At 41.1% G+C, this 16,012-nt stretch overlaps 1 protein-coding gene across 1 annotated transcript in view; it reads left to right on the top strand.

Annotated features, from left to right (window-relative positions):
- Window positions 1–16,012, top strand: part of MEI1 (meiotic double-stranded break formation protein 1) — a 39,861-nt gene that overhangs the window by 17,716 nt on the left and 6,133 nt on the right. The window contains exons 9-23 of the mRNA XM_056846545.1: window positions 187–303; window positions 1,093–1,192; window positions 3,234–3,368; window positions 3,888–4,002; window positions 6,511–6,602; window positions 6,734–6,875; window positions 7,630–7,741; window positions 8,141–8,201; window positions 8,470–8,567; window positions 8,948–9,122; window positions 10,699–10,846; window positions 11,679–11,963; window positions 13,035–13,200; window positions 14,344–14,448; window positions 15,515–15,625. Coding sequence (XP_056702523.1) covers window positions 187–303; window positions 1,093–1,192; window positions 3,234–3,368; window positions 3,888–4,002; window positions 6,511–6,602; window positions 6,734–6,875; window positions 7,630–7,741; window positions 8,141–8,201; window positions 8,470–8,567; window positions 8,948–9,122; window positions 10,699–10,846; window positions 11,679–11,963; window positions 13,035–13,200; window positions 14,344–14,448; window positions 15,515–15,625 — 1,962 coding nt within the window. The remainder of the gene's footprint in view (window positions 1–186; window positions 304–1,092; window positions 1,193–3,233; window positions 3,369–3,887; window positions 4,003–6,510; window positions 6,603–6,733; window positions 6,876–7,629; window positions 7,742–8,140; window positions 8,202–8,469; window positions 8,568–8,947; window positions 9,123–10,698; window positions 10,847–11,678; window positions 11,964–13,034; window positions 13,201–14,343; window positions 14,449–15,514; window positions 15,626–16,012) is intronic.

Below are 16,012 nucleotides of genomic sequence, written 5' to 3'. Positions count from 1 at the left end.
AGCAAGCTCTTCTCTTGGAATTTACAAAGCTTTTCTGGGCATCCTTCCAAAGTTCAGTAGTTCCAAGGTATGTTGCAGAATTTTAAATTAACCATTAACCCCTTTGTGGGTTTTTTCTTCCACTGAGAGCCATTTTGTTGTATTCAGCTACTGCCAGGATGAATGTATTGTTATTCTTGCTTACAGAGTTCCTGTTTGAGTGTCTCTTCTGTACAAGTGAAATTCTCATCTGGTCAATTTATTGCTGCTTGCTCCTTCTGACTGAGGAACATCTTTTCTTTTCCAAGTGCCACACTGTCTATGGTAAATTACCACCACCTGTAGCCTAACAGACTTGCTGTTGTGATATAATTTGATTTTCATGCATTTTGCATGTTGGAATATTAGGGCTCTCAAAAAGACATTAGTACCCCCCACATTGCAGCCACTTGGGCCAACATCAAATATGCATTGTGAGTCACTGGAGGTTTGTGATGCATTTGTAAATCCATCAGTTGATTCAGGCTCCTAATATAAGTGCATTTAACACTCTTTCTGTTTTTCACTTGTGCAAACTAACAGCAGAAGAGTGGCTGAAGAGTACTTTTAGTGAGACACATGAATTTGGAGTAAATATTTTTTCCTCTGAATACTTGTCTGTTGATTGAAAACTATGCCCTAATAACCACTGGTTTGTTTAAAAAGTCAGCACTTCATTGGCACTACATTTTCCCCCCTTTTTGCTGTCAAGTCACGGTTGACTTATGGTGATCCAGTAGGGTTTTCAAGACAAGAAATATTCAGATGTGGTTTGCCATTGCCTGACTCTGCATAGTGATCATGGATTCTTGGTGGTCACATTCAAATTACTGAAATTAGGGATAGGCTAAACATCCCACTTTACCTCTTCTTATTTGTAGAAATAACTTTGCTAATTCTTAGTAGTGGAGTTTGCAAGGGAATTATGTGAGTGGGACTAGTATCACAGGTGTATAGCCCATAAATTTCTCAACTTTTCCCAGCTGTCTCTTTCCTACCAGCTATTTACTAGCCATCTGTCTCTCATTCTCTGGATTTTGCTATGTTTGAAAAAAGTAACAACCTTCATTCCAGGTATCGAACCTGTTTTAAAGAGCCTGAAAGAAATCTTGCACCTTAATAATGTGGAATTGCATAAACAGGGACTTTTGCTTCTCACTGAAATCCTGAAACGGTAAGGGGTTTCAGCTTACCTGGTTATTTCCATTTCTACAAGTTGAAATATTTTAGAGAAGTTAATAAATTTTAATAGTGTGTCTGTTAGAAAGCTTTCAAGTGGAAGAGTTGTCCAGGTAATTCTTACAATTTGCTGTGACAGTCTCTGTGTCTTATGTTTTGTCTTAGCAAAGGATGTGCAGATTAATTTATTGCTTTTTGACTTCAGAACTGTTGAGCAAATGTAGTAGTTGGACTATTTGGTTTGCTTTAATCACATATTGCAACAGATGCAAATCACAAGGTGTGAAGCAAGAGTACTGACTATCATTTAAGGATGTGCGAGAAATGTTAGTTTCTTTTGTTTGTATCATTTAAAATTTGTTTCTTCTGGGTTCTTTCTATTCTTGTTTTGTTTTGTCTTGTATTTTTGTAAGATAAACCCGTTTCCTTTCAGGAACATGGCTGTTTGCCCTTTTCCCCCCCAAGTCATGAAAGTGGGGGTGATTTGGGTGGAATCAAGTTGTACAAGTAGGGTAAATGTTATCATGTCAGTTGTTGGGAGTGGTGAAGTGCACATTTTCATAAGCAGTGTGCCACACCTTTTATTCCCCCTTTTATTTATCTTATTTATTTTAATTAATTACACTGTAGTAAAAGGTTGCCCCAAATATAGATGGTCCAAAGTTATTGCCATTCATCTTGTGCTCAAAAAGAAACATACAGCATATTATTTGATTGTATCGCTGTAAGGATACTGTGGGGAGGGCCTTATAAAGGACTGAGGTTAGATCAGGACAAAATAGTCAAAATAAGTGCTAGGCTAGCCCCATGATTAAAATATTAGCTTTGGTTGCATATAGTGAAATCGATGGCTTTCCTTGTCAGAGTAGCATCTGTGTTTCTGGCTTGAGACGTGGCCACATGCCCAGATAGTCTCTAGGCTCTTCCAACTGTTTTTGGAACAGAATAAGTTTACTTGCTTACTTTAAAACCTGCAGTTAAGAAGCCATAGAAATAAACTCTGTGTGTGTACTTGGAAAACAATGGACATTTTGGGAAATATTTCTATTTTCATCTCAGATCTATATATTACAGTTTTACAAACATAATGTATATGTGTAGCTTAGTTACTACTTGGGCAGAACAATCCTGAAGTGGGGGCGGGGAGGTGGAAAGTCTTTGGAGCTGGTGTTAGAGCTGCTTGTGCTGGTTAAATTGTCACTAATCTGAGAGTTCTTCATGTCTACAGGTCACAGAGATTGGAACTACCTAACTGTCTTTCATAGTTATTACATAACTATTAGAAAACATTCTGAGTTGTGAAGGTCCATTAATATTTTAAAAGTATACCTTAAAAACTGTTCATATTATTCTAAAATTGAAAATATTTATATGGGGTAAAAAATAAAAATAAAATGGAGTAGGGAAGACCCATTGCTTTCTTTTAGGTTTCCTGATTTTCTTCCAAGTCTCCATATCTCTCTGCCACAGTGTTATACATGAACTGAAAAGCCAGAGAGATAACCCCCAGATCTTTTGCCAGGAAGCAGGTTGGCTGCTTCACACATTTGTACAGTGACACACTCACTTGTTACCATGTATAAGAGGCAAGAAATTGTGGCACTTATCACTGCATGTAACTTAAACATGTGCATAAACAGAGTTTTAGGGGCATGTTTTTGCATACATGTGTAACATATTCATGGCCCTGTATCTCTCAGGTTCTGAACCACACAATGCAATACTTTAAAGGGCTTGTAGAATATCCCTAACAGTGTCAACATGTGAGATTGGCAGGCAAATATTTTGTAGTGAACGTCTCATGATGTCCATACAGAACACATTTCCGTTTGTTATTGAGAAACCATCTGCTATCCTTAATGTAACTTGAAGCTATCAGCCCACGCTCCACTTTTCAGTGCTCTGTTATTTCACAAAGTTACTGGTAAAAGTTTTAATCTCTGATACTGATGTGCTAATATTCAAAGCAATATAAAAAACCATATAACAAAAATCTGGAAACCTTTCTAAAGGAAACCACACTTTATTCATTTCAGGCAGCCAGTAGAAATACATTTATTTACAAATACAGCTGTTTTAAAAGATGTCATTAGTGTTCTTGTAGAAGCTGTAAACTGCCCTGTTTTGGAAGTAGCCACTGAAGCTGTGAAGGCGGTAGCTGCCCTTCTGAGGTAAGTGAGAAACGATACTGATTCGTCCTTCTAGCCCTTGTAGTACTGCTGGTGCTTCACAGACACCCTTACAGGATAAACATTCTGGCTGAGCAGAATATGGCGCTTCCTTCACTTGGCAGTTGGTGCCTTGGTGATGTTTTAGGGCCAAAGGTGATGGCATGTGTCAGTTCCACGTAGTAAACATGGAATTGCTCCTGTCACATAGATGGATAAGCAGGATGTTTGTGTGTGTGACTGGATGAAAGGCATTTGGAGAAAGGGGCTGTGTGGTGAGGCAAGAAGCAGATAAGAGAAGAGGTCATCCCTCATCCATGTGCCCCTTTTTTGCTGTTCGATCCCCACGCACACTTTTCTTGTCATTGGGGTAGTTCCATGTTACACGCAACTGCCACTATCCTGTTTAGAATGGCCTTTACATACACAGTTGTGTTTTTCCTGGCGTCTGTTAAGAAGTGACTCCAGCAAAGTTTGTTTCCAAATTAATTTCTGGACGTTTCCTTGCTCCTCTCACCACAGAAAGGACCATGTGAGCTTTCCTCCAATGCAATATGGAGAACTGCAAAAGCTTGTGGAAAGTGTACTGAAGCAATGTAGTGACCTCCCATTGCTCCCACCTAATAGGGGGCTCATGGTTAGTAAATTTCTCATTTGATTGTGATTGGAGGATTATGGTGAGTCATACATAGGTGATACATACAAAATTCTTTTTTCATGGGTGTTGGGGACTAGCAATGTGTTTATGCCTCTTCTGTGAAGGTCCCCATTTTGGCAAACCTGTTGCTCTATTTCATGCACTTCCAGCATTGTTCAGATGTGATTAGTAATAACTTTCCCCCTATATTTCCTTATTGATATGTCCTCAAAGGGATATAGTTCTTTGCAAAGTCAGTTGCAAAGTAGAGGTTATGTGTGTTTGTGTTTATAAGTTGGATATGATTGCTTCCAAGTTACTTGAAACATTGTCCAGGGTCAACCAGCGACAACCATGATAAAATTAAGGGGGAAGTAATTTGAAAAAGCCTCTGAAGGAAAGAAATGAAAACCTATGTCCCGGGCCGCCACCAACCAATTGCAGTGCCCTGGGCTTGGCACGGCCACCCTAATTCACCAGAGCAGCTGGAACGTCGGCCGCTAAGAACACCCCACCACCAGCAGCAGCCCTGGGGCCCGAGGTGCTACTATAAAGGCTGGAGACAGTAGAGGCCGAGGATGATTGTTCCCGGCTGCCAAAGATTTGAGTTGAAAGGGGACGCTGGCAGCCATGGAGAGGGAAGAGAGCTCAGTTTCCCCCTCCAACTGGTCTGAGGCTGAGGAGGCTCCACCTGGCCCCCCCAGCAGGGCTAATCCAGGTGGGGGAACCCTCATCGCTGCCCTCCATCACAACCTATAATATCAACCACAGTATAAGAATGGACAGCTCCCTTCCCCAGCAATGTACTGCATTTCTAGCAACCAAGACACAGTTAACATAGACACACTTTTCAGCTTTACAGTCCACCTTGAGATCATAAGAATCCTACGTTATGTTTTCTTAGGTGTAAGTTCCATGCTGTTACCCAAATTAGATAGTTTCCACTTTTATTGGGGGGAACTAGCGTTGGAAACTGAGCTTTTAGCAAGAGGGGGTAACTCGGGGATCTTTTAACCTTTAAATACCGGAATAAGTCCTGTGGAAAGACTCCTAATAAAGAGGCGATTGCTCAAATAAAATATAGTTTTTATTACAGAAGAATAATCTCAAGCACCACTGTAAATACATTCACAATTCATACAAGAGCTGAGAAAAAATAAGGGTGGAGGGGTGGTAGGGATAGATTTAGGGAGTGGGTGATATTTACCAGTCTAGGAGAGTGATGTCAGGTGAAAGCAGAGCTGTAGAGGGAAAAATGGCTGTGGAGGTAAAGTAGGCAGTGACCCTACATGCAAGTAGGGGGTGTACGGTCAGCAAAAGGCACGCACACACAGACACAATGAATAGCCCAGGACTCATATTTATACCTCAAATGTGTCCTGAGGTGGTATGAGGTAATTGGCAGGTAAGCCAGGGACAAAGAAATGATTGCTTTTCTGGGATCCAGACAAAAGGGAAGAAGAGGCTTGTTGAGTCGTCAGGATGCACAAGAATACCTCAGTGACTCTCCTGGATATTGATTGATTGCTGTGATAGTTGCAGGTAGGAATCTTTGAGATTTCAGGGTGCAACAGGATGCTTGGATCATTCTCTTGAATACTGAGTGATTCCCAGGATGGGTGTAGATAGTGCAACTAGTGGTCTGCTCAGAGCACTGAATCAGCTCAGGATGAGACAATGGAGATGAAGTCAGGAACCTTCTGGACCATGGGAAAATGCACAGCTGCCAACCGCCCTCCTGCCTATGTCATGCACACAAGTTAGGCTCTGAATTTCTCAGAGGCATCCGTTTTATGTGGAGCAGTGTCTTGCTCTTATGCCAGTTTCGGGCCCCTGTGCCTGTGATGGCACCCCATTGATGGTGCTACTGCTCGCAACTGTTCACTGGGACTTATTTCCTAGGGCTTCAGCCTTTACACAGCATCACACAAGTGCTCAAGATGGAGTATACCTGCTGCAATGTTACTGCAGTTTCACAAAGTGTAATTTTATGTGGATGCTGCAGTGACATTAGACTGGCATTTCAGACACTTGTGCTGTTCTGTCCTACTACAATTAAAAAGTTATCTCTATATGGAAATTTCAGTTCATAATGACATTCTTACTGGAAGAAGTTAATATTTTGAGAGCAGCTTTATTCTCTACTTCTGTTTTATAGGGCAGTGCAGTTACTAGTTGTGTTAGATTTACGTACAGTAAGATGTAATCCAAAGAGTTAACGAAAATTTATATTGTCATGGATTTTCACTGTCTAGAAAGGCGGGTTTTCATTTCCATCCCCCAGTTTCAAGACTGGAAACTGTCCTGGCACTGCTGAAGAGCTGTTGCTGGTGACTTATACTCTCGGCATTAAATAAGGAGAAATGGATGGGCCAATGTATGTTGCTTCAGGTGACTGCATGGATTTAAAAACTAATCTTTTGTAAACTGAATGATTACGGTCATGGTCCTGATTGCTTGAAACAGGGCGTTCTTAACCAAGTCATTTTCTCTTTTCTCATCATTAAGGGTCATGCAGCAGCCAGACATCAGAACAGAGCAGTTTCGCGGCAGGGACAATTCATACAGAGTGCCATAGAAAGCTTCAGAAACGCTTGCAGGTGAGGAGATATTTTGTTAAGCTTTGTTGCTCATTGAAAGACTGATACAGAAGCTGTATACAGTGCATTCATGGCCTATGTAAGTAAAATATGATGTAATATAGCTTTTGTCTACATTTTTTTTTTACTAGGTTAGCTGTGGAGTGTCAAAATGATCCTGTGGCTCAGGAGAACCCTTTCACTGCTCCCAACTCAGAGAAGAAGGATACACTGAAAAGCTTTTCTGAGTTTCTGTTGAGGATGTCTGACTCCCTTTGCATCCCCATAGTCATGGTAGGATTACTTGTGTCCAACTCTTAGCATAAAGGTGGTCACAGATACAAGAAAGCAAGGAAAATTAACTTGGGCCTTTTATGCATGGGTTGTTTCCATCACGATCACTCCTCGACTGCTTCTGGTGGCATCTAGAAAACGCGGGGAGAAAGCTAAGTGATTTCTGAAGATCAGAAAAGATGTGCATAATGAAAATGAAGCCCCGAAGTAGTTGGTGGGGTGTGTGTGATTGCCACTGAAAAAACCCATACATAAAAAGCCATGATGAGGGGTTGGCTCCTGTCAGGTTTTCTGTTGGTGGGGGGAAAAGGTGACATTGTCTCTGACCAGCTGAACTTGCTGTGCTGGGGATTATGGGACCTTCATGGACAAAAGCAACATGGGACCAGGGGCTGTAGTATGTAGAGGAATTGGGTGAGACTGAAGGGAAAAGCTGGCTGGATCCAACCATAATTTGTAGGTCTTGGTTATGGAAAGTTTAATTCATTCTTCTTCTTGCTGCCAAACCCCACACATTAGTTAGCATTTGTGGAACAATGAGGAACAGCTAAAGGTTATATTTAAGCCATTGCTGGAATGTATTGTGCATCTGGATTTTTCTTCCCTTTTTCTTTGAAACAACACAGTCACATAAATTGCTCTTTTTGTCTTGGGGTTCTAAGTTCATCAGATAGATGCATTAAAAGGTTCTTCATACCTCCTCTGAGTGGCATATTTCTTTCTGTAACAGGAAAGCCTCTGTTTCTTCTTCCAGAATTATTCTGAAAGGATAGTCCGCCCGGGTCTCATGGAAGTCTTCATCTCAACACTTAACATCCTGTTCAGTGTTGTGCCAGACATCGGTAAAAGATTCGCCATTAAACTGGGTAAGGAGGATTGGAAATTGTTTTCTGTACTTTTTTGGTCAGCAGCAGAATCTGCTGCTGTTGGATGTTAATGAGACAGGAAGCCTAATAAGAATCCTAAGCAAAATTGAGCATCTATTAGAGTAGATATGCTTTCTGTTAGAGTAGATATGCTTTCAAATGTCACATCATCCATTTACAAGCCATGGGTTCTTTACCTAGTGACGTTTAGACACACTAGGAAGTGTGAGGCAGGAAATGTTGCTTCTGTCTTTGTACCAGTCACTTTTTTCAAAGCCTAGAAATGGTATTTACCATAGACCTTGAAAATTGTTAATTGTGTTTCAGATACTCTCAAGCTGCATTATTAAACATCTTAATTAAAACATTTTGTGTAAGCATAGTTTTCCTTCTTTCTAGCATCTTCCTCTTTCATACGACTGAATTTGGAGCTGAAGGCCAAATACTGCACTGGGCAGAGGTATTAAATAATACTTAAATTATCTTATTCTCACCCTCTTCAAATATTTCTTTTTAATTCTCATATGCTAACCTCTACTCAGATGACTTGAGATGTTTATGATTTTAATAAAACACTGGGGATCCAAAAAAAATATAAGGAGATACAATTATCGCCTTAATCTTGGCAGCCTCAGCTAACAGCATACTATATTACTAGATTAATTACGATACCATGGCCAAGATTGTTCTGCCAAGTTCTCATTTTTGCATATTTTTTCTTCTTCAAGTAACCCTGCCTTGAATCAAGCTTGTTCCAGCTTTCTCCATAACATCTGCCTCAGTCTTCACTCATCCTCTAAGAAGATGGCAAATACTTTGCAAGAGGGCAAGTTTGATAGAATGATATTTTATGGGATTTCCTAAGACTTGTAGTATATAGCTATGTGCTTGGGAGTTCAAGAGATGACAGGAAGTATGGGGAAAATCTGAAAAACTAGTGTGCTGTGATAACAGAATGTTTTAATGACTTGTTTTTAAAATGGAGGCTCTTGTACCTTTCTTCTGAGAGGGTCCATTCTTCAGCCTTCTCTTTTTATGGACTAAGATAGAATAGCAGAACAATGGCAGGAAATCATGGATGTTTTGCCAATATTTTGGGGGGCAGGGGGAATAAGTAATCATTTAAAATTACCAGTCAGACACTTTCTTTTTTATGTTGTTGTGTTCTTTCTTTTTTGCTAATTTTTTCATTGGCTTCTCTTTTAGAGCAAGAAATCTCAGAACTCCTGCAGAGGAATCTGCCCCATTTAAACTTTGGGGTGGCAGAGAGTCTCACACTGTTATCTGAGACCCCAGATTCCTATTGTTTATATGACACTCTTCGGAGTCACCAATATAGCCTCCTGCTTCTCTTCTACTTTGCTTTTAGTCAAGAAGATAGGTAAGTGAAGTGTTATGAGCAGAAAAAGCATAGCATTACACCAGGGAAGGTGTAGGTAAGTAGGAGCACTTGTATACTGTCTTCCTAGCTTGCTAATAGTAGCCCTGGCTGAGCTGACAACATTTGTCTCAGAGTGCATGTTACATGCCTTGAGCCTTATAGTGTTGGAGGATTTTAACATCCACACTGAGGTCTCCTTGACCAGTTTAGCTCAGGTTATCATGGTTGGCTACCATACCTGCCATTGAACTGTCCCCAGTTGTATTGGACCCTACACATTGAAAGGGTAATACGTTGGATCTTTCCTGCATCAGGAAGATTTCTGGTGACCTGGTTAAGGGGGTTGATGTTATAACATATGCCATAGTCAGATCATTCCTTGTTGAAGGTGAAGTTTATGATGCCTACCCCTCTCTGCAAGGGTGGGGGACCAATTAGGATGATACAGTTCCAGTTCTGTGAACTTCATTTGTTCCCTATTTGCTTTTAGCCCTGTTCAAAGAGCTGGTTGTTACATTTAAAGCCCTATATGGCCTGGGGCCCTAATACTTATCAAACTGAATCTCGTAAGAACATAAGAAAGGCCATGCTGGATCAGACCAAGGTTCATAAAGTCCATCAATCTGATCACACAGTGGCCAACCATGTGCCTCTGGGAAGCCCACAAACAAGACAACTGCAGCAGCATTATCCTGCCTGTGCTCCAAAGCACCTAATATAATAGGCACACTGATCCTGGAGAGAATAGGTATGCATCATGGCTAGTATCCATTTTGACTAGTAGCCATGAATAGCCCTCTCCTCCATGAACATGTCCACTCCCCTCTTAAAGCCTTCCAAGTTGGCAGCCATCATCACATCCTGGGGCAGGGAGTTCTACAATTTAACTATGTGTTGTGTGAAGAAATACTTCCTTTTATCTGTTTTGAATCTCTCATCCTCCACTTTTAGCAGATGACCCCGCATTCTAGTATTATGAGAGAGGGAGAAAAGCTTCTTCCTGTCCACTCTCTCCATACCATGCATACTTTTATAGACTTCTATCACGTCTTCCCTTAACTGCCTTCTTTCCAAACTAAACAGCCCTAAGTATTTTAACCGCTCCTCATAGGGCAGTTGCTCTTGCCCCCTGATCATTTTGGTTGCTCTTTTCTGTACCTTCTCAAGCTCTGCAATACCCCTTTTTAGGTGTGGTGACCAGAACTGTGCATAGTAATCTCCCAGTATACTCCCATGCACCAGCTGTGCTCTTGTGGTGCCGTCTCTCAGGGCTGTCTGTTTGGCAACAGTCAGCTCACAGGCTTTTTCTGTGTCAAGACCAGCCCTATGGAGTGACTTACCAGAATGGTGCAGAGGACGCTTTCACTTTTTGCATTCATGAAGACATGTAAAATGGTTTTATTTCAAATTGCATTTTGTGGAGGGTGAGTTGTTCTGCAGATCTGACTGTGCTGTTTATGATACTTTTGTTTTACTGATGGATTGTTTTATTGTGTGTTATACATTTGCAATTTGTTAGCTGCCTTGGGTCTAAAGATATAAGGTGGGATATAAAGTTAAACACTCTTGTTCTTAGATTTGTTCCAGAAGCAGAACTATTCTCCGCTATAAGAAGTTTCCTTCTGGCACTCCAGCATCAAGGAGGCTGTCCACCCCCATATGTCTTCAGAGCTGTTTTGTATCTTCTAGGAATATGTCATGACAAGACTAAACCTCTAGACTTGGTAAACACTGTTAATCACTGCTTCCTAGAGCAGCTTTTAAAATATGATCAATTGCTTTCTGAAAGCTTGTTATTAGTTGGCCTTTTCAGACAATTAATGCTTTTCCTGTAGTGCTGATAGCTTAGATTTAGTAGCAGTCACATGTTATTTCATCCCTGTTTAGAGGGTAACTTTGCTATGAGGGAATAGCCATCCTGCCATTTGCTTTGTTTGTACATGGGGCTCGATGAATAGTTTCAGTTCAGGTTTACACAAACTATTCATAAAGCATCCATTACATTTGTGAAATTGCGTAGCACTTGCAATGGAAACACTAAGTGGGAAAGAACTGCATTTCCACGACACAAAAATGTTGGTGTTTGAGCAATGGGAAATGCAATAATCCTAAAATAAATGTACTGCCTTGAGAGAACATTTGGGTCCTAACAACAAAGAAGTAACAACTGCACAATTTATCTGGAAAGGTCTGCTGTTGGCTATGAGATGATAGAACTGGGGAGAGATTAAAACACTACTTATTTAGATTTGGTCTTGGGCTTTTTTGCATAAAGCATTTTTTTCTCTTTAGTTTGAATGAAGCGTTGTGCATGTGGTGAAGTTTTTTTTAACGCTTATGAGAATGTTGTTACCTGTTCCTGAGGCAATTGACTTAATGCACTTTTATAGTATCTTCTTCTTGCAAAGCTGAATAGAACCTTTAAATGATTGCCATTTACCGGTATCATATTCTGATCCTATTGTTGTGGTGTCTATAAACTTGCCCCTGGAGATACTGCTTTCATGACTGACTGTACTGTTAATGCTGCTGCTTCTGACTTTCCTCCAAATCCAGGCTTCGCTTTCTGCCATAAGGAGGGTCCTAGATGTTACATCAGATTTTGCCCTGGTGTATGTCCATCATCCTCGGCTGCTTAATTTTTTTTTGTTCTGCCCTGAGCTGATGGGAAGATTTGGTCACCGCATCTTCCAGCTCTGGTTTTCCTGTGAAGACTATAGCCAGACTGAATTTCAAGATGCTGTCGCAAGAGTCAACGCTGGCTTTTCTGATTCCTCAAACTACTTTAACAGTTTCCTTTGCATGCTGAAGGATAACCCCAGTGCTTTACTTGTCTTGCTAGTATGTGATTATTTTTCATGAATACAAGATCACCCTGTGTTTTTTGGTTCAGAAAATCCCTCAAATATGTATGTTCAAATGCAGTTCTGAACAAAGTTTTGTTTTCTGGGCTGAAGTCCTAGAAAACAGTTCTTGTTATCATTCTCAGGATTAAGAAATATTGTGTGGCCTTTAACAGAAATTAGTAAGGGGTCACCATAAGTTGGCTGCGACTTGACTGACCTTTACACACAAACGCAGTAAGGTGGTAATTATAAAATTAATTTCTACAAGGCCAACCAGATGATAATGGCAATATACATGGAGAAGATAAAAGTATATTTGTTTTTAAAAAGCCAAATATATTATTGAAATGGCCAATAGACCAGATTTTGTTTCTACTACAAGATGATTTTTTTCAATTACCCAGTGGTAAGAGCCTCATGGAAATTATTATTTACCAGGGAGCTTGCATTCCTTGCCACCTTATGTTCAGAATCTTCAATATCTCATGATTTAAATATGAGATTTATAGGAAATAATAGTGTTATAGACACCAGACTAGTATTGATTTATAGCTGAACAAAGTATTTAGTCTGAGTACAGGACAATCCTAAGCATGTATACTCAGAATTAAATCCCATTTAGTTTAATGGCACTTAGTTTCTAGTAAATTGGCTTAGTATTGCAACCTGTCAGTGCAATCCTAAGCAGAGCAATGCACTTCTAAGCCTGTTAACATCTGTTTAAGATTGCCCTATTCCCTGTTGTTTGAAAAGTACATCTTTGTCATACAACAGGTTTGCTTCTTATATGAATTAAAATATTTATATTTGACTAATGGCCTGTTTGTTTGGATAACAATTGTATTTGAATACCAAATTTGTGAATTTAGGTCACAGTTTTAGTATTCCCCCCCTTAGTTTAAGTATGTGCATGATACCTTTGTTGATATTTTTGTTGTATGTTTATAGATTCACTAAGAATTATGAAATCTGGTTTCCAGTTTGGTGTCCAGATCATTCTTAATGCCATGACAGTGAACAGCAGCAACATTGGATTAAATGGCTGCTGATCTGCTTTCCCTCTCAGGATTTAGTTTGCCAGGGCACCAAGGAAGTGGCTCACAAAGTCTTGGTGACACTAGAGACCTTCCTGAAAAGAAATGAGGATGTTTGTGTCTGTGATCTTCTTCGAAGCCAGTTTCTACAGATTCTACAGAAGCTTCTGGTAGAAAACAGTTGTAGCGTTTTACAAGGTGAATAGGAAACCTGCTTTTAAATGAAAAAGGCAGTTGGATAGCAGTACTCCAAAATGGTCTGACCTTGAAACGTTGCGGCTGCCTTTGAAAATGGTCCAGAAACTTCAGCTGGTCCAAAATGGGGCAGCTGGGCCATTGGCAGGGGTGGGTTACAGGCCTCTTACACCCATGTGCTGAAAGATCTGCACTGGTTACTCATTGGTTTCTGGGCACAATTCAAAGTGCTGGTTCTTATTTTTAACACCCTAAATGGCTTGGGGCCAGGGTACCCAGAAGTGAGGCTGGTGGTGACTAGATACAGGATTTTCTGTGGTGACTCCTCGCTTCTGGAACAGCCTCCCCCTCGAGGCTTGTCGGGCACCTACTTTACTTGAGAGCCAGCGTGGTATAATGGTTAAGAGTGGTGGTTTGGAGCGGTGGACTCTAATCTGGAGAACCGGGTTTGATTCCCCACTCCTTCACATGAGCAGTGGACGCTAATCTGGTGAACCAGGTTGGTCATCCTCCGCATGAAGCCAGCTTGGTGACCTTGGGCTAGTCACAGCTCTCTTAGAGCTCTCTCAGCCCCACCTACCTCACAGGGTGTCTGTTGTGGGGAGGGGAAGGGAAGGTGATTGTAAGCCAGTTTGATTCTTCCTTAAGTGGTAGAGAAAGTCGGCATATAAAAACCAACTCTACTTTTTTCTTCTTCTTCTTTCTTCTTTTAGGTGCCCAGCTGAAACACACTTTTTATCCAGGCTTTCAGTTATGGGGTTTATCTTACCAGCTTTTTAATGGTCTGCTTCTGTTTTATGAATACCTTTTATGCTGTTTATGTCCAGTGGCTTGCTTTTAATATTGTGACATGGTTTTAATTGTATGCTGCCTTGAGCGGGACACTGAAGAAGTGGCATAGAAATGAAGAAATAATGTTTGCCCGCTAGAACTCCTGGCTCATGTCTCTTCCTGCTCTTGTGTGTATGAACAAGATTTGGGGACTGGGGCTCATTTTTCCAAGTAGCAGTGTGAAGACTATGTCTGCCTTTAGTCTGCATTCTCCCTCCTTTATGGGGGATGGGATAGCATGAGGATGGGATAGCATGTTACTAGAATAATGGCAGCCAAGGTCACTGAACAGCTTTCTTTCATGTTCCATTTTAGAAAATCAGACTCTGCCACTTTTGTTGAACCTTCTGTTCCTGGTGCAGCTGAGATATGTGGCGGAGAGAGAGCTGGACAGCACAGACTTCAGATTGCTTCATCTGGGTGAGTCTTTGAGTTCTTCACCTGCTGTTATTGTGTGGTCTGGGTCTTTGGTTTGGAGATAAGAGAGCTACAGTGCCAATCATAAACGCTTTTAAGTCTGTTGAAGTCTATGATGTGAGAGAGGTTTCTGGTTCAGGGGCCAAAGGGAAGCCTGGACTGGAAGGGCTTCCAGAGGAGACAAGGAGGAAAGTCTAACTACAACATACAGCTGTGACAATATTCATTATGAGATTTGGGTTCTCTTTTGAAGCAGATGGTCTTTGTACAGTGTCTGAGACAGAGATAATTTCTGCACAGGTTATTTGTGCTAGGTTCGATGCTGTTGGGAAGTGGGTTCCCCCCCCCCCCCCCACACACACAGCATCATGCAGCCCATTTGTGGTGCGTTCATGCACCTTCCATGGCTTCCCCAGCTTTTCCTTGATCTTTCACAAGCCTGCTTTTCTGCAGAGTTTTCAGAAAGATTACAACAAAGTGGCTGCTGTGTGCGTGAAAATTTGGATTTTTCTGGTCCTGTCTACTTGACAGCCATTTTCTCCACAGCAATCATTTCCTCCTCCTCGCCACTGGGTGGCATTTGGTGTGTCTTTAAATTGGCAATTGAATAATATTATTGTAGTGATATAAGGTTATAAAATATATGTAACAAGTTCTCTGAATTCTCAGCTTTAATTTAAAAAAGTAACTCTCCAGCACCTTTCATTGTGAAGATATAAGTGGGAAAGTATATCTGCAACAAAGGTGGCTAGAGACTTCCTTGAAATAAAGCACATGAATAAGCCCTGGTAGCATGGGCAGCAGGAGGGGGGAATGGCTGCTGCTGGGGGAACAGAGCAGGAACCTATGGGGAAACCTGCCATGGGGAAGTCCTGTGGATGCTGCACTGCATTGCCAGCTGCAGCAGCAGTGGGGGGGGGGGGATATACTTGCCTGTCCCTGTGTGGGAAACAACAGGGTTTGATTGGTGGTCTGACCTGGTTTAACTGGATGACTGGTTTGTTCACAAGGACTTGGCATATTAAAGTGTGAAAGGGTGAAAATTACATTGAGTATCTTTGTCATTCAGTCAGCAGTTTGTTTGGGAAATGTAGCCCAACAGACCTTGAGCTTCTGCAGCCATCCTTGAACTTCTTGTACTGGAACCTTCAGCAGACAACACCTTCTAGTCAGCAAAGAGGTAAAAAAATAAAAAAACCCCATTAAAATTGGGTTCTGTTGTTTGCTTTGGGTGTAACTTGGTATAACTTTGACAAGAATTCTCCCCACACAACAACTGCAGAAGTTTTATATTTTTCTGCATGGTTTCCTTTACATGTACTAAGTTTTGTCTTGGTAGTGTGTGCAAAAGCAGGATAACACTACATAATCTAACTAGAGATCATAATTTCGCTATAAGTAGAAAGCATCTGTTTGTATGAGAATCATACAATACAAGCGGGGAACCCACAAGGGCTTGTAAAGGGCATCTCATTTTCTGCTTCTCCACTATTTACCCTTTCTCTTCCCTGAAAGCCTCCATAACCTCTCCCCCTCTCCTGCTTCCTTCCCTCCTTCTCACCCACTA

Source organism: Euleptes europaea, chromosome 3, assembly GCF_029931775.1.
Source record: "Euleptes europaea isolate rEulEur1 chromosome 3, rEulEur1.hap1, whole genome shotgun sequence".
Taxonomy (NCBI): domain Eukaryota; kingdom Metazoa; phylum Chordata; class Lepidosauria; order Squamata; family Sphaerodactylidae; genus Euleptes; species Euleptes europaea.
Note: the sequence above shows the minus strand (reverse complement) of the source record. Positions and strands in the feature narration are given on the sequence as shown.